General features: G+C 40.1%; 1 protein-coding gene and 1 pseudogene across 11 annotated transcripts in view; one reads left to right on the forward strand and one right to left on the reverse strand.

Annotated features, from left to right (window-relative positions):
* Dock7 (dedicator of cytokinesis 7) overlaps window positions 1-21,913 on the reverse strand; it is a 259,531-nt gene that overhangs the window by 199,097 nt on the left and 38,521 nt on the right. For all 11 annotated transcript variants that reach the window (XM_045148866.1, XM_045148865.1, XM_045148864.1 and 8 more), the window contains exons 3-4: window positions 11,717-11,892; window positions 11,461-11,529 (exon numbers count right to left, since the gene is read on the reverse strand). In XM_045148866.1, coding sequence (XP_045004801.1) covers window positions 11,461-11,529; window positions 11,717-11,778 — 131 coding nt within the window. In that variant the 5' untranslated portion in view covers window positions 11,779-11,892. The remainder of the gene's footprint in view (window positions 1-11,460; window positions 11,530-11,716; window positions 11,893-21,913) is intronic.
* On the forward strand, window positions 16,381-18,448 carry LOC101602136 (annotated as a pseudogene).

A 21,913-nucleotide genomic window follows, 5' to 3' on the forward strand; every position in this document is an offset into this window, starting at 1 on the left:
AAATCACTATACTTAAATCTTTTGCTATAATTCACTATTGTATAAAATATCTCTTTTTTTTGGTGGGGGAGTCGAAATGGGGGGGGATCTTACTCTAGCCCAGACTGACCTAAAACACACTCTGTAGCTACAGGCTGGCCTCAAACTCATGGTAATTCTCCTACCTCAACCTCCTGAGTGCTGGAAGTAAAGGAGTGTGCCACCATGCCTGGCTTAAAATATCTTAATCTAAAGTCAAACTTATGAAATGAAAAACAATAAGAGATACACGCCACTATATATATGTATTATTTAGTAATGTTACCTCTATGAACTGTTCAAAAAACAATGATTTTTTCGTAACTCAACACTTTATAGAATCAAATAGGAAGAATACTGAATTATAATAAAACAATTATAATTACTAGGAGATTATCTGATTCATGCATCAACTAATTCATAAAGTGCTAAAGATTGACATTTGACATCTTACTGATAAAGCTAAAAAAGCAGCAGCTCCATAAACATAGCACAGCCACAAAAATATTTATAAGCCATAATTCCCTGTCCTCCCCATGAACATGAGCACCATTATTAAGAATCAGGTGTCTTCAAGGTGGCCTGGATACCCATGACCTTGGAGTGCCTAGTACTACCTACACAAGACCCTCGTAATAGGAGGAAACGATGATGACATCAAAATAAGAGAGTTGCTATTTGAGAGATGGAGATGATGGGAGAGTGGATTTGTGAAGGGGAAAGTGGGGGAGGACAGGGAATTATCATGGTTTATTGTCTATGATTATGGAAGTTATCAATAAAAAAGTTTTTAAAAAAAGAATCAGTTTTCATGAGAAGTCTCAAGTACTGTAAACTGTAAAGTTGAATGTGTAACTTGCTCTGCTAAATCAAGATAGTGTTGCATTCTGTCCTAACAAATTAACAGCATGAAATTCAAAAGCCAAGAAGAATGGTTCCTGGTCAAAACTCTCCATGTTGACATCCTGTTCTCTAGTCACCTGCTGTATATAACAAGGTTCTAGATGGCCGCCCATCCAAACACACATACCACCACTTTCCTGACTTCTCTTGGAATTCTCACATGCATTTATTTTGCTGCAGCCACACTAAGCTCTTTATTATTTCTTAAAAATCTCCAACATGCATCTAACATGGAACATTCACATACATCTTTCTACCTTCTGCCTAACATCCTTCTTCTAGCCATCTGCACAACTCACTCTCTCCCTTGTTCCAGGTTTCCGCTCAACACGATCATTGCAATAAGGCCCCTTCTGATAACTTACATAAAATAAAATTGGTCCCTCTTCTTGACCCTCTACGTCCTCTTGACCTTGATTTTCTACTTAAGATTTAGCTTCATACATTTACTATATAGTACCTGTGCTTGGTTCTTGTCTACTAACTTCATCTGCTTCTACAGCATAAGCTCCACAAGGGCAGGGAGATGATTGAGTTTACTTCAGGGCCAGAGTGTTTAATATGATACTGCTGAAAAAAGTCTCAATGGTCAATGAAAGTAAAAGTACTTTCTGTTACTTTATTATTATTTTTTGCTACACTATGGAAGAATCTCATGGCTTCATCTTATGGCTTATTATTTCACTCTCCAGCCTCATCTAATGTATCTGCTCCATCTTTAATATTTTTCACTAATCAAAATTTAATTTCTAAAGGTAACTGTTATATAACTGTATCTTTTCATATCTATAATATATACTTTTATTATATACGGTTTTAACAATTTATTTATTTATTTGCAAGCAGAGAGAGAGAATATGGGTGCACCAGGTTCTCTTGCCACTGTAAAAGAACTCCAGATGTATGTGCCACTTGTGCATCTGGCTTTATGTGGGTACTGGGGAATCAATCTCTGGCCAGCAGGCTTTGCAAACAAGCATCTTTAACTGTTGAGCCATCTCCTCAGCCCCTAGCTCTTTTATTTGTAGTTAATCATTCTCTTAAAAGTGTCAGTTTTCATCAAATACTTATCAATTCTGGAACAAATGCTCATATTTTAATATGCATTCCCAGGCTGAAGGGATTGCTTAGTGGTTAAGGTGCTTGCCTGGGAAGTCAAAGGACCCAGGTTCAATTCCCCAGGACCCATGTAAGCCAGACACACAACAAGGTGGCACAAGGTGGAATTCATTTGCAGTGGCTGAAGGCCTGGGCATACCCATTCTCCCTTGTTCTCTTTCTTCCTGTCTGCCTCTTTCTCTCTCTCTCTTTCAAATAAACAAATAAAATAAATTTTAAAAATGTATTCCCCATGTCTATCTTTTTTATTTTTTTATTAGAAACAGTTATATGAACAAACCATGTGTTGGTCCCATTCCCCTCCTCCCTACCCTCATTCCACTAAGGGCCCCCTCAGTAGGGTTACTGGTGAGGTGTATGCCCCAGCTTATACCCAGGGATTGTAAAGAATGACAGATTATGTTGTCAGACAAAGCCAGGCAATATCTAGTCTTCCAGGTTTGAAAGCTCTGTTCGGCAAAATGTACCCATTCTGGACACTATCTTATCAAATGAAATTCATATAATTACTACTTCTTTAAGAAAAAAAAAAAAAAAAACAGACCACTGCTGCTGCTGCTCACACATGGTACAGGGATTCAAGGTAACCAAATGTGCAGCACCTGTCCCAAGTCCTTTTATTCCAGGGCCTAAAATTCATCACATATAAAAGCTCTGCAGATGCTTTTGCATACCACCCATCTACTGTGCAGACATTTCCTCCAGACCTACACCTTCCCTACTGGAGGAAAAGAGGAGGGTCATAATACCTAGGAAGCTCAGAAAGTGAAGATTCACAAGGCCCCACCTCTAAGTTATAAAAGTAGTATATTACTGTGCACCATTCTTCCCTGAAACTTTCTGCAAGTTGGGCAAGGAATCCTCAAAATGCAGCTTCCCAGAGTCATCGTCCATGTGGGATGGATTTTTCAGTGATGTAATGGGCTGGGAGTCACCCATCTCTCCAGGAAGTAAGCCCTCACCATGATCCCAGAAGTAACCCCAACAAATTTACTGGTTCACTGGGTTGGAGCTGTAAGCCATCATTTCTGTGTTCCATCTTCAGTGTCCTATTTAGACTGAATGTACATTTCTACACCTCTCTCCAGGGAGAGTCACACAGCAGCATATTTATTATGTTGCACTGTAGTTTCACTAAATTGTAAGGTTTTTTTCAATATTTTTTTTTTTTTTTTTTTTTTTGTAGGCATGCAAGGGCCTCAAGCCACTGCAAAAGAACTCCAGACACATGAGCCATCTTGGATATGTGGCTTACAAAGGTACTGATGAAATCTTTTATGAGAAAAATTCACCAGTATTTACTCATGATTTCTTAAAAGAATAAGAACTCAAGGGGGCTTCAAATATGGCTTATCACACAAGCATGAAGGCCTATGGTTAGATCCCTAGCACACACATAAAAGTCACATGGCAGTGTGCACCTGCAATCCCAGTGCTGGAGAGACAAAGGCAGAGGATGCCTGGGGCTTGCTAGCTAGCTAGTCTAGCAAACTGGTGAGCTCCAGGTTCAGGAAGAGAGATTATCTCAAAAAATAAGGTGAATGAGCTGAGGAGCTACCTCAGTGGTTAAAGGAGCTTGTGTGCAAAACTGGATGACCATGGTTCTATTTCCCCATACCCACATATAGCCTTAAGCATAAAGGGGCACATGCGACTAAAGTTCATTTGCAATTGCAAGAGGACCGGGCACATACATAATTTCTGTCTGTCTCTCTCTCTCAAGAAAATAAGTAAATATTTTTTAAAAAAATAGGTTGGGGGCTGGATAGATGGCTTAGCAATTAAGTGCTTGCCTGTGAAGCCTAAGGACCCCAGTTCAAGGCTTGATTCCCCAGGACCTATGTTAGCCTGATGCACAAAAGGGTGCATGCATCTGGAGTTCGTTTTCAGTGGCTGGAGGCCCTGGCATGCCAATTTTCTCTCTCTATCTCTCTCTGCCTCTTTCTATTGCTCTCAAATAAATAAAAATAAACAAAACATTTAAAAAAATAAGTTGAAGAGTGATTAAGCAAGGCACTCAACATCAATCTTTGGTATCCAAAATGTATTCACACATGTGCAATGTGCATGCATGCACATGCCTGTGCCCATATACCTATGAACACGTATAAACACCCCCATACACACATATACACTTGAAAATAACAAAAAAGAATAACATTCCAAAATCATTAAAATGCCAACTATTAGTTTATAATGATTTATGATAATTCAGAAATACTAGTCCTGGGCTGGAGGGATGGCCTAGAGGTTAAGGCATTTGCCTACAAAGCCAAAGGACCCCAGTTCGATTCCCCAGGACCAACATTAGCCACGTGCACAAGGGGGCACACACGTCTGGAGTTCATTTGCAACGGCTGGAGACCCTGTGCCCATATTCTCTCTCTCTCTCTCTCAATCTCCCTCCCTCCCTCTTTCTCTCTCCCTTCCTTCCTTTCTCCCTTCCTCCCTCAAGATTTTTAAAAATATATTAAAAACAGAAAAACTAGTCCCACAAATTTAGTATTTATTAAGAAAGTAGAAGTAAGCTTCTGGTTAAGATGGCAGCATAGGTACCATGCCAAAGCAGCCCAGGGGGAAAACAAACAAACAAACAAACAAAAAACCCAGGAAAATATGCACTTCTACTAAAACGTGAGGTGGATAGGAAATTGTAACAGCAGCGAAGAAGTAGGAGAGATCCAGAGCATCTAGAGCCCGCATGGGCCAGCAGAAGTTGCTCCCGCGGGGCAGGTCTGCAAGCGAGACTGTGGCAGGCTCGGCTTGAGCCACAGGAAAAGCCAGATGAGGGAATTTTCCACTCACACCAGATCTCTCCGCAAACTCAAGAAACATGAAGGGAGAACAGCAGTCAGCAACGGAGGAGCAGATCACAAGGTAGAACACATGGAACAACAGGAGAACTAGAGCAGCATCGGCTCCCTCCCCTTCCTCACCACCAGTGCCCAGCCATCAGGGATAGAGCAGCAGTCCAGGGACATGGCCACCCCTACTTGAACTGACAGAGCACCAAAAAGGGACCCAATCAAGAGTGCTGCAGAGACCAAAATCATCCCGAAAGGTAACAGGGATTACACCAGGTCAGTAACCGCCTAATAAACCTAGTATATATGCCTGAACCAGAAGTGCTAATTGCACCTTCCATATCAGGATAAATTATATGTTAAATCAGATGGATGGTCAAATTTGCCATTCTTAAATAAGCTGTATTTTGGACTTGTTATTTGTTACTTCTTGAATTATACTGGCTTTGTTTACTCTTCTGTTACACATTAGGGAAGGTTCTCACCTGGTCACAAGCTGACTTGGAACCCTCTACAGGGTACCAGAAATCTTAACCACCTTGTTGTCAGGATTAAGGGAACAGGTGAGGCACCACACAGCGTAAGGGACAGACAGAGGATCTGGTTGTCATAATACGTAGTCTTGCATAAATACTCTGTGCTGTTTTACATTGACAGTATACATTGTTTAGTGAAATTTTAGAATCTGCCTGTATTTTGCTCCATTTAGCCTACTTGAATACTCTCATAGGAGGCACACCCAACACCTAGTCACTTTTGTAGATACTCTGAGAGTCTTCAGAGCCACACCTAGCACCTTAAGCTCCTACTCTGAAGATATTTAACATGAGATTGATTGATACATCTCATAATACCCAGCTAATTGGAAAATCCAATCATTAAATAATTCAAGATACAAAAATAGATAGATTATAACACAAGAAACACCAAAAATCAAGACAATATAAATCTACCAAAATGTATTAATACATCAGAAATGACCTCCAGTGAGAACGAGTTACAGGAAATGCCTCAGAAAGATTTCAAAAGAATGATTATAAATATGTTCAAAGAACTCAAAGAAGAAATCAAAGGAAGCAAAGAAGACACAGGTCACCAATTTAATGAAATAAAGAGGTTAATACTAGACATAAGTAAGGAAATAGAAATAATAAAGAAAAACCAGTCAGAATTACTAGCAAGAAAGAACACAGTTAATGAAATAAAATAAAAAAAAACTCTGTAGAAAATCTCACCAGTAGAATGGATGAAGGAGAGGACAGAATATCTAAGCTAGAAGACCAGGTGGCAGATCTAATACAGTCCAACAAAGAGAAAGACAAACTTATAGAAAAGTATGAGTGGGAATTTCAAGATATTCGGGACACTATGAAAAGATCAAACAAGAATTCAGGGCATAGTAAAAGGAGAAGAATTTCACTCCAAAGGCATAGCTGGCATCTTCAACAAAATCATAGAAGAAAACTTCCCCAAAATTGGGAAAGAGGTGCCAATGCAGATACAGGAATCCCTTAGAACACCAGCCAGACAAAACATGGAAAGAACCTCTCCTTGCGATATTATAATCAAACTACCAAACATACAAACCAAAGAAAAAATATTGAAAGCAGTCAGAGAGAAAAATCAAGTTACCTACAAAGGCAAGCCTATCAGGATTACAGCAGGTTACTCAAGACAAAGTTTAAAAACCAAAAGGGCGTGGAGTGATATATTCCAAGTTCTGAAAGATAACAACTGTCAACCAAGATTACTTTATCCCTCAAAGCTATCCATTCAAATAGATGGAGAAATAAGGACATTCCACGATAAAAGCAGGCTAAAGGAGTATTTGAAGACAAAACCAGCTCTACAGAAAATACTTGAAAGAATCCTTCATGCTGAATAAATAGAAAAGCACACATATAAGGAACTGGGAAAAAAAACAAACAATACTCAAATACTACTTAACACAAGAGAGCAAAGGTAAAACCAGAAGAACTACAAAAAAAAAAATGGAGAAACAAATACACACCTTTCAATAATATCTCTGAATATCAATGGCCTCAATGCCCCAACCAAAAGACATAGGTTTGTAGACTGGATTAAAAAGCAGGATCCTTCAATTTGTTGCCTCCAAGAAACCCATCTTTCTACAAAGGATGGACACTATCTTAGGGCAAAAGGTTGGAAAACAATGTTTCAAGCAAATGGACCTAGAAAACAAGCATAGGTTGCTATCCTAATATCTGACAAACTAGACTTCATTCCAACATTTGTTAAGAAAGATAAGGAAGGCCACTTTATATTGATATTGATTAAAGGCATCCTACAACAGAAGGACATTACAAACCTAAACATATATACACCTAACATGGGGCCCCCAAATTCATCAAACAAATGCTATTAGAACTAAGGTCACAGCTAACACCAAACACAATGGTAGTGGGTGACTTCAACACCCCACTGTCATCAATTGACAGGTCATACGGGGGCGGGGGGGGGGGGAATAAACAAAGAGGCATCTGGACTAAATGAGGTCATAGAAGAAATGCACGACCCATTTACATCAACAAGGAGGGTCCAATGGGAGGGGGTAGATCATAGATGAGCCTAAACAATGGTACCAAACTGCCTGTATTTGCTGAAAAGAAAACTAATAAATTAAATTAAAAAAAAAAAAGAAATGCACCTAACAGATATATACAGGACATTTCATCCAAATGCTGCAGAATATACATTCTTTTCAGCAGCACATGGAACATTCTCTAAAATAGACCATATATCAGGACACAAAGCAAATCTTAACAAATACAGGAAAATTGAAATAATTCCTTGCATTCTGTCTGACCACATTGGAATTTAACTACAAATCAGTAGCAAGAAAAGCTATAGAGCATACACAAAATCATGGAAATGAAAAAATACACTACTAAATGATGAATGAGTCAATGAAGAAATCAAAAGGGAAATCAAAAAATTTATAGAGTCAAATAATAATGAGAACACAACATACCAATATCTAGGAACACAATGAAGGCCGTCCTTAGAGGCAAATTTATAGCTTTAAGTGCCTATAATAAAAAAATTAGAAAGGTCGCAAGTAAATGACCTAATGCTTCACCTTCGAGCCTTAGAAAAAGAAGAATAAGGCAAACCAAAAATCAGCAGATGGGAAGAAATAATAAAGATTAGGGCAGAAATTAATGAAATAAAAACTAAAAAACAATCCAAAGAATCAATGAAACAAAGAGTTGGTTCTTTGAAAGGATAAACAAGATTGATAAACCCTTAGCAAATCTGACCAAAAGAAAGAGAGAAGAGACACAAATTAATAAAATTAGAGATAAAAAGGTTACATCACGAAAGATGCCAGAGAAATTCAAAAAATCATAGGGACATACTATAAAAGCATATAAAACACAAAGAGTGAAAATCTGAAAAAAAAGGATGATTTCCTTGATTTATATGACCTACCTAAATTAAATCAAAATGAGATTAATCACTTAAATAGACCTATAACAAGCTTGGAGATCTGAACAGTTATCAAAAATCTCCCAACTAAAAAAAGCCCAAGCCCAGATGGATTCACTGCTGAATTTTACCAGACATTCAAGGAAGATCTAACACCATTGCTTCTTAAGCTTCTCCATAAAATAGAAAAAGAAGGAATTTTACCAAACTCCTTCTATGAAGCCTGCATCACCCTGATACCAAAACCAGCCAAAAATACAACAACAAAAAAAAGAAATTTATACACCAATCTCCCTCATGAACATAGATGGAAAAGTTCTCAACAAAATACTGGCAAACAGAATACAAGAATATATCAGAAGGATCATTCACCCTGACCAAGTAGGCTTTATCCCACAGATGCAGGGATGGCTCAATATACGCAAATCGATAAATGTAATACATTATATAAATGGATTGAAGGACAAAAATCACATGAACATCTCATTAGATGCAGAGAAAGCATTTGACAAAATTCAACATCCCTTCATGATAAAAGTCCTACAAAGCCTGGGAATATAAGGAACATATCTCAATACAATAAAGGCTTTTTATGATAAGCCTACAGCCAACATATTACTGGATGGGCAAAAACTGGAAGATTTTCCACTAAAATCAGGAACAAGACCAGGGTGTCCACTGTCCCCACTTTTATTTAATATAGTTTTGGAAGTCTTAGCCATAGCAATAAGGCAAGAGACACATATAAAAGGGATACAAATTGGAAAGGAAGAGATCAAGTTATCATTATTTGCAGATGACATGATTCTATACATAAAAGATCCTAAGGACTCTACTAGCAAACTGTTAGAGCTGAAAAACACCTACTGCCATGTAGCAGGATACAAAACAAATACACAGAAATCAGTAGCATCCTATATGCTAATAACAAACACACAGAGGATGAAATCAAAGAATCACTCCCATTCACAATTGCATCAAAGAAAATAAAGTGCCTTGGAATAAACCTAACCAAGGATGTAAAGGATCTCTACAATGAAAAGTTTAAAACACTCAAGTGAGAAATTGTAGAAGACACTAGTAAGTGGAAAAACATCCCTTATTCCTGGATTGGAAGAATCAATATTGTGAAAATGGCAATCTTACCAAAAGCAATCTACACATTTATCTACAATCTACACATACCCCCATCAAAACTCCAAAGGCATCCTTCATGGAAATAGTAAAAACAATCCAAAAATTCATTTGGAATCAGAAAAAACCTTGAATATCTAAAATAATACTGAGCAACAAAAATAAGCTGGTGGTATCACCATACCTGATTTTAACCTATCCTACAGAGCCATAGTAACAAAAACAGCATAGTACTGGAAAAAAAGCAGACATGTAGATCGATGGAACAGAAAAGAGGACCCAGATGTAAGTCCAGGTAGCTGTAGCCACCTGATATTCGATAAAAATGCCAAAAATATTCATTGGAGAAAAGACAGCCTCTTAAGCAAATGGTGTTGGGAAAACTGGATATGTATCTGTAGAAGGATGAAAATAGATTCTTCTCTCTCTCCATGCACAAGAATTAAGTCCAAATAAATTAAAGACCTTAACATCAGACTGGAAACTATAAAAGTGCTAGAGGAAAAAGTAGGGGAAACCCTTCAACATATTGGTCTTGTCATATTGGTCATACTGGGCTTCTGTGTGAGAAAGAAAAAAACTCAGTAGCAGAGGACAGTAAGTTAAAAAGGAGATACAAAGGGAAGAGAAAGGAAGGGAGGAAGGTACTTAATAGGTTGGTATTGTTTATATGTAACTAGAAGAATAGATTAATGGGGGTGAAAAGGCCCAAAGTGAGGTCAGGGGAAGAGATTGAGTAAAGGAAAGGTAGAGGGAGTGCTAATAAAAATCTAAGAGGATATAAATAGATCATATGGAATCCTCCAGTTTTGGACAATGGAACACTCAGGAGCTGTAGACAGTGGCTAGAAAATTTTCAATGCCAGGGATGGGATACCTTCCAGTGAGTTGTCAGCCACGGAGGTCCCTGATGCCCCCAAAACATTATAGGCCATTGCCGAGGCCCTAGGTTTCCCACCAGGAATCGATGGTAAGACCCTATTGCTGAAGACTCCACATACTTGGGCTGCAAGGCCACTGAGAAATACTACTGGAATTGAGCTGATAACCTCCTCCATGTAGACCAGCTGACAGAAAGCTGGAAGAAGCCATTCTACATGCAGTTCAATGGGAGAAAGATATACTACCAGTAAAGATACTCAACAGTGGACACTGCAAGCCTTATAATTGGCCAGTCAGGCCAAATGAGCCAACGGGTGCAATAGTGGCACGTCTGTCATGGTGGAAACCAACTGCCCTCCAATTGGACTGGAGGCCCACTACAAGGGAGGGAATACATCCCTGATACTGAAAACTTAAAACAGGGGTAAGTCATGAGCCCTACGGATGTAACATTTGCTGATGTCTGGATAAGTGTATATACTATGCTTATCAAACTGCCCAGTAAGCACTTCTCTTAATATTCATACCCTTATATTAATGCTACTCTCACTTTGGGTAGAGAATCTTCCCTTTTCAGATGGTAATGGCCTTGGGACAACTCAGAAGGTATCATGGTGCTAGAAAGAAGTGACTAGAGTACCGAGTAACATCTCGATCACACTTTCCAAGGCTCAGGGTCTCATGTGGAAGAAGTGGCAGAAAGAATGTAAGAGCCAAAGGAAGGGTAAGACTCCTTACTATGTGCTCCTCCAGACATAAAATGGCCTCAATATCCATGACCTCATAGTGCCTGACACAACCTACACAAGACCATCATAAGAGGAGGAAAAGATCATGACATCAAAATAAAAGAGAGACCAATTGAGATGGTGAGGGGATATGATGGAGAATGGAGTTTCAAAGGGGAAAGTGGGGGGAGGTTGGGTATTACCATGGGATATTTTTTATAATTATGGAAAATGTTTAAAAAATTTGAGAAAAAAATAAAATTAAATAAAAAAAAAGAAAGTAGAAGTAATCATGCTAATACAAAAAGATAATTCCTATATATAGGATTGTTCTTTCCCATCTTTGATGATTACCTTTAAATGAATTAGTCTCCTTTTATTAGTTCTACTCAGCATTTTTAGTGTTAACCAAAGCAACTTACTTTCTGATCACAATTGCCCAGTCTTCGGAGTAGCTTCTTATACAGTCTCTAACATGTGGATCCATTTCACTATTTTAAAAAATGGCAGAGTATTTATAATTTAGACAGGACAGCAATGACTTTTATAAGTTTCTTATTGCAGTTAGTATTCTTTAAACAAGAAACAAAACCACCATAAAAGTAAAACCTAAAGTAATTTAAAAAATAGCCCTTCTACTGTTATCTTGAAACCAAAACTAGGTAAATATCACCTTACCTTTCTTCAGGTACAGCTGAGACAAGAGTCCTGCAGTCCCTAGGACTGTAAACAACTTCCATGTCATCTGGAGGGAAGTCAATCAAATCCCTTAGGGGCCCAGAATCCACAGCTAAAGGGTGAGTAATGAGGTAATCTTCCAGGTCTACAGGATCAACGGCTTCAGTAAGGGGCACCTTCATTATCCAGAGAGAGGGAATGACAGGTGGGCAGAAAGAAGAGGTGAATGCAAAAAAAATTTAAGTGAAGGAAAAATTAGCATAATGTGTTCAACCTAGTTCTTTCAGAATGTTAACTGATGCTCATCCAGAGGCACTAAAGAAACCTAATTGCAGCCTTCGTGTCTGGGTCATTCTCCAACTTTCAGGCACAGACACTGTCCACACGTCTTACATAAAGACAGTAATAATACTTAACAGTTTTCAAAGTACTCTTTGGAATGATTATTACATTTCTTTGGTACGTGTATTGCTAATTTTTTAAGTCATTTTTATTTACAAGGAGAGAGAGGATGGGTATGTCTGGGCCTCTACCTGCTGCAAACAAACTCCACATGCATGCTCCACTTTGTGCATCTGGCTAATTTTTAAACTGTGCCTTTATTTTATTTGCTGTTATTGTTGATTATCCTACTACAAACATTACCAGGGACTAGAGAGACAGCTCAGTGATTAAGAGTGAATTCCACATAAGCACGAGGGCCTTGGGAGGCCTGAGATTGCCCAAATTTGATTTCCCAGAACTCAAGTTAAAAAGGATATGGCCACATATGTATGAAACCCCAATCCTATGGGAAACAGAGACTAGAGAATAGCTGGAGCTCACAAAATAGCAAGGTCTGGAAAGACTATGAGACTTCATTTCAAGGAAATGAACAGATGTGTGAAGTAGGAAGAACATCTAACATTATCATTTGGTCTCCACATACACACATACATGCAAGGGGCACACACATCTACATACACTACACATACCATACATACTACACACAAAAAAATTACAATTACAATAGTAGGTGAAACAATGGTGCTCAAAATTTCTCCACAACCCAATCTACTGACACTATGCACACTGATTTATATGGGAAGTAAAGTAAAATGAAAGACTTTGCATATGTGACTAAGGGTCTAAACATGGGGATATATCCTGGACTATATAGGTGAGGTCTATATGGAGTCACATATAGTCCTCTAAGGCAACAGGCAGTGGACCAAATAAACAGAGCAAAAGAAATGAAGATTCTAACTGTAAAGATAAAAGTGATGCTAGAGGGCTGGGGAGGTGACTCAGTGGACAAAGTGCTGGAGTCTCGAGTTCAATCCACAGACTCCACAGAGAAGCCAGAAGCCACGGTGACCATCTATAACCCTAGCACACTGATGCTGTCAGCAAGATGGGAGATGGAGACAGGATAATTTTCAGGAAGCTTTTGGAGAGCAAAGCAATGAACACCAGAGGGAGAATCCTGAGCAAGAATCCAGAACCTTGACTCAAATGAGGTGGAAAGGCAGACTGACCTGAAAGTTGTCCTCTTACCGTCTCACACATGCCATGACATGAATGTACCCACTCCTCTCTTTCTCCCTCTCTCACAAACATAAATACACAAATATGCATACACACAAATGAAATTAAATTTTAAAAATTTTAAGTGAAGGGCTGTAGGGATGGCTTAGAGGTTAAGGTGCATGCCTGCAAAGCCTAAGGACCCAGGTTTGATTCTCCAGGTCCCACATAAGCCAGATGCACATGATGTTGCATGCATCTGGAATGCCAATTTTCTCTAATAAATAAATAAATAAATAAATAAATAAAAATCTTTAAAAAAATTAAGTCACATTTGCAGCACATTCTCTCTCTTTAGATTTGTATTTGAGTTGAAGTAAAAGTCAGTAGTAGGAAGCTAGAAAGGGCCCATGAAAGAGGAAGGTAACACGGGGGCTTAGTGGGAGGATACAGTTGATATCAGGTTGAGGTGCAGAACACTAGGGGTAAAATGGTCAAAGGGTCAGGCAAGTGATGGAGAAGAGGAAGAAGTGGGAGGAGGGCTAATCAAAAGTAAAGATGTTATGAATAAGCCATATGGAAGCCTACTTTTTTGCTAGCTAATAATACACATGTTAAAAAGAGAGATCCTGGGCAGTAGTACCCTATCGGGCAGATAATACTATGCCCAGAGGCCACTGAGTGTTACAAGAAATTTTCAGTACCAGGGATGGGATGCCTTCCAGAGAGTTGTTGGCCAGGGAGGCCCCTGATGCCACTAAAACATTACAAGTTATTAACAAGGCTTTTTGTTACCCACCATAACTAGATGGTAAGACCCTACTGCTTAAGACTCCACATGCAGGGAAGAAAAGTCATTGTCTTAATCAGCAGTGAACCCTGCAAGCTGTACAGCTGGTCAGGTAAGACAAATGTACCACCTGGTACAATCATGGCATGTCTGTTATGGGGAAACCAACTGCTCTCTGGACTTGAGGCCTACTCCAAAGGAGGGAATTAATGCCTGATACTGAAAACCTAATCAAAATCAGGGGAAATTATAATTGCTATCTGGCTAAATAGATATATTGTACCCACAAAACTGCCCTCAAAATACTTTTGTTTATGCCCATATATGCTGCTCTTTTGGTTAGAGAAGCTTCTCCTTTCAGATGGCAGTGACTACTAAGGAGACCCAAAACTAAAAACAATACTGAGAAAAAAATGCCAGTGGTATGGTCAACACTAAGTGAGACAACACAATCACAACCTACAAAGCTCATACACCACTGTAAGAGACCTGGAGGAAAGAGCCAAAGAAAGGGGAGACTGCTTTGTACTACTGTCTTCCAGACATACAGAAGCTTCTGGGATCCATGACCTCACAGTGGTTGATATTACCTATACAAGATGTGCCAATTCTCTCTCTCTTGCGCGTCCCCCCTCCAAAAAAACAAAAATTAAAAAAAAAAAATGCCGGGCTGGAGAGATGGCTTAGCAGTTAAGCGCTTGCCTGTGAAGCCTAAGGACCCAGTTTGAGGCTCAATTCCCCAGGACCCATGTAAGCCAGATGCACAAGGGGGCACATGCATCTGGAGTTCATTTGCAGTGGCTGGAGGCCCTGGTGAACCCATTCTCAGTCTCTCTCTCTCTCTCTCTCTGCCTCTTTCTCTCTCTTTCTGTCGCTCTCAAATAAATAAATAAATAAAATATATTTTAAAAAATATGTCACACATGGCGGCATACACCTTTAATCCCAGCACTAAGGAGGCAGAGGTAGGAGGATCACCATGAGGTCAAGGCTACCCTGAGACTACATAGTGAATTCCAGGTCAGCCTATGCTAGAGTGAGATCCTACCAAAAAAAAAAAAAAGCTTTCATCGTGGTATGCTGTGATGGATTAAAGACAAATGTAAACACTGAAACTATAAAGCTGCTGGAAGAAAACATAGCAGAGTGTCTTTACAATATGTAAGCTTGTGGGCTGGAGAGATGGCTCAGCAGTTAAAGGCACTAGCTTGCAAAGCCTGATGGACAGGGTTTGATTACCCACTCCCCAAGTAAAGCCAGATACACAAACTGGCACATGTGTCTGGAGTTCATTTGCAGTGGGAGGCCATAGCACGACCATATTCATTCATCATTCATTCATGTGTTCTCTCTTCTCTCTCTCTCTCAAACAAGTAAATCTTAAAAAATATGAAAGTTTGCTAAAGCTTTTTATACATGTCCCAAAAAGAAACAATGAGGCCAGTTATGATGGCATACAACTGCAATTCCAGCACTTATGAGGCTAAAGAAGGAGTAGCTAGGATTCAAAGCCAAGCCAAGCTATGTACTGAGACCCTGCCTTAAAAATAATAATTAAGGTAATAATAATTATTAACAATAATAATAAAGGACAATCAAAATTAAAGAGGTGATAAATAAGCCATATGGAAACCTACTTCTATGTTAGCTAATGTAAAAATATGTAAGAAAAGAAATAAAGTTTGGACAGAAATATCCTATGGGGTCATAAATGCTATGGCCAAAAGTCACGGGTTGTCACAGAAAAATTCCAGTGCAAGGGTAGGAATCCCTCCTAGTGAGGTGTTGGTCACATAAGTCCCTGATGTACTCAAAACAAAAAAGGCTATTGTCAAGGCTTTTGGTTGCCCACAACAACTGGACAATAAGACCCTACTGTTGAAGATACCACATGCTTAGGTTGTAGAACACTGAGAAATCAAGCTAAAACTAAGCTGGAAACCTCCTCCCTACTGCCTAGTGCTGAAAGTTCTATGTAGCCTGGTAGGGGAGAAAATCATTGTAACAAGCCATGCAGGCAACTAGCACAATAGTGGCATGTCTGTTAGAGAGGCTACTAAGGGCTCTCTAATTCAACATGAGGCCAGCTCCATGGAAGGAAATTCATGTCTGATACTAAAAATCTAGTCAAAAGCCTATAGCTGAGAGGGTCACAAAACCTAGAGGGAAAGTTGTTTGGCTACACAGATATATTACACCCACCAAATTGTCCTCCAAATACCTATATTTGTACACTATACAAAGTATTAAATGGAGGACTAGACCAGTATGCTACCCAGCAGGCCCTGAGCCCAGATGACAGCAAATACCAGGAAGACCCAAGACTCAACAGTACAACTAAAGAAGAATTCCAACTACCTAGCACAAGATGAGGTATCTCTATCCTATCTGCCAGGGCCAGAGGAGCTGCATGGGCCTGTCACTGCCGACCTACTACTACTACCATCTGCAGGAGTTCATGCTGGCCGCAGAGTGCTGTGAGCAGCTCAACCAGATGCACCCAGAGCCCAAAGTACAGCTATACCAAGTCCAGGACCTGTACAAGGCCTGTCTGTTCTCAGAGCCCACCTAAGTCACCTTCCTCCTAGAGAACCTCACCTACCACAGCCAGATCCTCTGCCTGCAGGCTGCCATCAAGTACACTGAGGGCAACCTGCCAGGCACCAGGAGCCTGGTGGAGCAGCTGCTGAGTGGAGAAGCTGGAGAAGAGAGTGGAGGTGAGAACGACCCTGATGGTCAGGTCAATCCAGGTTGCTGCTCTGCAAGGAGAGACACTATAAGCTCCCTGTTCTGAGTTCTTTGGGGCCCTGCAAGCATCTGGTTAGCAGCCTGATCTTCCCTACAACCTGGCTTTGGCCATTACAGCAACAGGCAGTATGTTCCAGCCTTGAAGCATATTGTAGACATTATTGAACAGGGCATCCAGCAGCACACAGAGCTAGGTGTGGGCATGACCACAGAGGACACTGATGTCCGTAGCATTTGCAACACCTCTGTCTTCTACCAGGCTTCTCTGGTGGAAGCCTTCAACCTCAAGGCAGACACAGTCCTAGCGCAGAAGATGATGAAGCAGCCCAGGAAGTCCTCACTGACACGCCACCCAGGGCAGAGGGAGAACTGGAGCCCGTGACTCTGCACAACCAGGCACTAATGAACATGGATGCCAGGCCTGAGGGTTTCGAAAAACTATAGTTTTTGCTCTAGCAAAATCCCCTTTCCCATGACCTGGAGAGACAACTTAGGGGATAAGGCGCTTGCTTGCCTGCAAAGCGTAAGGACCCAGGTTCGATTCCCCAGTACCCACATAAGGCAGATGTATATGGTAGCACTAGCATGTGGAGTTCGTTTGCAAAGGCTGGAGGCCCTGACACAATCACTCTTTTTTTCTCTCCCTCGTCACTCCCTCTCAAATAAAAATAAAAATTTAAACTTTAAAAAAAATATTAAAAACTTGAAAAAAAATTGTTTAAACCCTTTCCCTCCGAGACCTTTGGCAACCTGCTGCTACTGTACTGTAAGTATGAGTATTTTTGACCTGGCAGAACATGGCCTGGCAGAAAATACCCATGTGACTTACAAATTTCTCACCCCCTATCTCTGTGACTTCTTGGATGCTATGATCACATACCAGACAACCCCTGAAAAGGTTTTCGTCAAGCTGGATGGACTAGCAGGGATGTTGACTGAGCAGCTCCAAAGACTCACCAAGCAAGTACTGGAAGCAAGATATATGAGAGACAGTGAAGTTGTCCAAAAAAAGCAGTGAATAAATATGATGATGCCCTTGAGAAATGTATTTCCATGCTGATGGCCCAGGCCAAAATCTACTGGAAATCCACCTTGAAGATTATCTGACAGTGGAGACCTTCTGCAAATCTGTGGAATTCTGTAATGACCATGACATGTAAAAGTTGAATGTGGCTCATGTTGTTTTCATGCAAGAAAATAAATATGAGAAAGCCACTGGCTACTATGAGCCCACTGTCAAGAACTGTAACACCGTGGGTGTCAGTACCACTGTGGTGGCCAACCTCTGTGTTTCCTACATTATGACTAATCAGAACAAAGAAGCCAAGAAGCTGATGAGGAAGATTCAAAAGGAGGAAGAGCAACTCTCCTGTGTAGACCCAGATAAGAAAATCTACCACCTATGCACTGTGAATTTGGTGATAGGAGCACTTTATTGTGCCAAAGGAAATTATGACTTTGGCATTTCTCAAGCTATCAAAAGCCCAGAACCTTATCCTAAAAAGCTAGAAACTGATACAAGGCATTATGCCAAAAGACGCTTCCTATCTTTATTAGAAAACGTGTCAAAACATATGATCATGCTGTGTGACAATGTTATTCAAAAATGTGGGCACTGTGGAGTCTTTGGCAGGAACCTAACTGCCATTATAGAACAGCCCCTGGAGAAGGAAAGAATCCACATATAAATCCAGGTGTTGAGAGTACTGATTATAAGAAGAAATATGTACTGGTGGGTGAGAATTATCTATCATGATGGCTTTGTTTTGTAAATCTGCTATTTTACCAACCTATTTGAGCTTTGCTATTTTGTATTTATTACATACTGGACTTTGTACACTTGTCCATTCTAACAAAATTAGGTAAGACTTTCACTTTTTAATACCACACAACATGAAATATTATAAGAACTTTAGCCTCAGAAGGTATTATAAAAAGTTCAGAAGACAGAATGTCATGTCTTATTAGAACTTATAGTGAGTGTGTGTGTGTGTGTGTGTGTGTGTGTGTGTGTGTGTGTTTATTTGATTATGTCTTGAGCAGTCCTTGCATAGGTATTGCATTCTCCAGGGACAAGGCGCTGAGCCCAGAACTTAGTAGCATTTAATGTATAGGACTTCCAGCCTTTTAATAATCATGTCAGCAACTGTACTTTCTTTTTTTACAACTCCCCTTAGTTTTATATATCATTTAGAGTATTTTGGCAATGCATTCCAATTACAGACATAATCTTTGTCCAAATGAAACTCCTTAGGTTACTAATATGTAAGATTCAATGGGAAATCTCACTTACTTAACTATGGTGTTACTGTGTAAAGACAGTAAGCAATTATTCAGGAAAAAATAAAATAAAAATAAGTACTGCTCTCACTGCTAGACTGAGAACCTCCTCCAGGGAAATGGCAGTAGACAATGAGGAGCCTCATAACTCATCAAAACAGAAAATCAGAGGCTGCTGAGAGATCAACACTAAAAAAGACTGTGATAGTTTGAATGTATAGACCAATAGACTTAGGCTTGCAACTTGAATCTCCAGTGGACAGAACCCTACCAGGAAAAACAAATGTCACTGGGGACTGATTTTAAGTCCAGCTCTAAGGTATGTGGAGAGTTTGGAGCTTTGGCTGTTTTGTGGTGCTGGCTGTTGGCAGTGTCTCTCTGCTTGGATCTGTAGAAGTGAGCCAGCTTCTTCCGCCATTAATGGTGTTTCCCCTGGATCTATAAGCCTGAAGTAAACCCTTTCTTCCTCTCCTTAGTACTTCTGGTTGAATGTTTGTCCCAGTAACCAAAAGTTGACTGCAACAGAGATTCTATAAGCTCCAAGGCTCAGGGAACACTGTGAAAAGGGGGATGGAAAGAATGGAAGAGTCACATGGTGGGAAGGTGTATTCTGATTGCAATAGAGCTTTATAAGTGCCAAGGCTCAAGGGAACATTTTGGAAAGGGGGATGGAAAGAATGTAAAAGCCATAGTGTGGAAAGGTGTATTCTGAGGAAAGGTGTGTCCTTGCCCCCTGCCACAAAGTCTGATGTGTTTACAACAACACAGTGAATATATTGATAACCCCATGGAGGAGGGCCCTCAGTGAAACGAGGGTAAGAGAGGAGCAATGAATGAGTATGACCTGAGGAGAATATGACCAGTATGCAGTATGGTTAAAAAATTAAACAGGGAAGCCACGCGTGGTGGCGCACGTCTTTAATCCCAGCACTCTGGAGGCAGAGGTAGGTGGATCGCTGAGAGTTCAAGGCCACCCTGAGACTACAGAGTTAATTCCAGGTCAGCCTGGACCAGAGTGAGACCCTACCTCAAAAAACCAAAAACTAAAATAAAATAAATAAAACAGGGGACTGGAGAGATGACTTAGTGGTTAAGGTGCTTGACTATGAAGCCTAAAGTCCCAGGTTCAATTCCCCAGTACCCATGTAAACCAGATGTGTATACATCAGGAATTCATTTTCAGTGGCTATAGGCCCTGGCATGCCTAATCTCTCTATTTCCCTCTTTGACTCTCTCTCTCTCAAATAAATAAATAAAATATTTTTAGAAATTAAATAGGAGCTTGGTATGGTGGTGCATGCCTTAATTGCAGCACTTGGAGGCAGAGGTAGGAGGATGATTGTGAGTGTGAGGTTACCCTGAGACTACATAGTGAATTCCAGGTCAGCCTGAGCTAGAGTGAGACCAACTTTGGAAAAAGAAAAATGGGGGGAAATTAAATAGGGTTGGAGAGATGGCTTAGAGATTAAGGTCTGTGATGCCTAAGGTCCTGGGTTTGATTTCCAAGTACTCACATAAGCCAGATGCAGAAGGTGGCACATGTCTCTGGAGCTCTTTTGCAATGATTAGAGGCCCTAGTGCACCCATTTACCCTCCATCCCTCCACCCCCATCTCCCTCTTTCTCTCAAATAAATAATTTTTTTTTTTTTTTTGGTTTTTCAAGGTAAGGTTTCACTCTAGCTCGGCTCTCCTGGAATTCACTACGTAGTCTCAGGGTGGCCTGGAACTCACAGCGATCCTCCTACCTTTGCCTCCCTAGTGCTGGGGTTAAAGGCATGCACCACCATGCCCAGCCATAAAATATTTTTTAAAATTTAAATTAGCTAGGCGTGATGGCACATGTCTTTAATCCCAGCACTCAGGAGGCAGAGGTAGGAGGATCACTGTGAGTTCCAGGCTACCCTGAGACTACATAGTAAATTCCAGGTTAGCCTGGGGTACAGTGAGAGCCCACCTCAAAATATATAATAAAAAAGAAAGAAAGAAAGGAAAAAAAGGAAGGAAGGAGGAAAAATTTAAATTAAATAGGGCTGGAGAGATGGCTTAGTAGTTAAGACACTTGCCTGCAAAGCTTAAGCACCCACGTTCAGCTCCCCAGAATCCATGTAAGCCAGATGCACAAAGTGATGCATGTGCATAAGATGGCCACACATGTCTGGAGTTCGATTACAGTGGCTAGAAGCCCTGGCACATCAATTCTCTCTTTCTCTCTCTCTCTCTCTCAAACAAAATATATTGAAAATTTTAAGTTAAATAAATGATTAAAAATTAACGTTATAAAGTAGGAACATTTTATAAAATTTTATCACTTAACCTATCGCAAATGAAACTTTCATCCCACAATTTTAGATAAAATAATTACTGAAATATCCTTTTAAAAGTCAAATGACAGGCTGGAGGGATGACTCAGTGGTTAAGGAGCTTGCCTACAAAAATCTAGTGACCCAAATTTGATTTCCTAACACCCAAGTAAAGCCAGATGCACAAAAGGGGCACCGCATGCATGTGGTGTTTGTTTGCAGCACACAGAGGCCCTGGTGTGCCCATTCTCTCTGTCTCTCTTTCTCTCTGATTGAAAATAAATAATTATTTTTAATTTAAGTCAAATAAAAGCCATGTATAGTGGTACACATCTTTAATCCCAGCACTAAGGAGGCAGAGGTAGGAGGACTGCCATGAGTTTGAGGCCACCCAAGAGACTACATAGTTAATTCCAGGTCAATCTGGGATAGAGTGAGACTCTACCTTGAAAAAAAGGTCAAATGATGGACTAAAGAGATGGCTAGTGGTTAATGTGCTTCCCTGTGAAGAAGCCTAAGAATCAATATTTGACTCCCCAGATCCAACAGAAGCCAGATACACAAGGTGACAC

Source organism: Jaculus jaculus, chromosome 5 (genome assembly GCF_020740685.1).
Source record: "Jaculus jaculus isolate mJacJac1 chromosome 5, mJacJac1.mat.Y.cur, whole genome shotgun sequence".
Lineage (NCBI taxonomy): Eukaryota > Metazoa > Chordata > Mammalia > Rodentia > Dipodidae > Jaculus > Jaculus jaculus.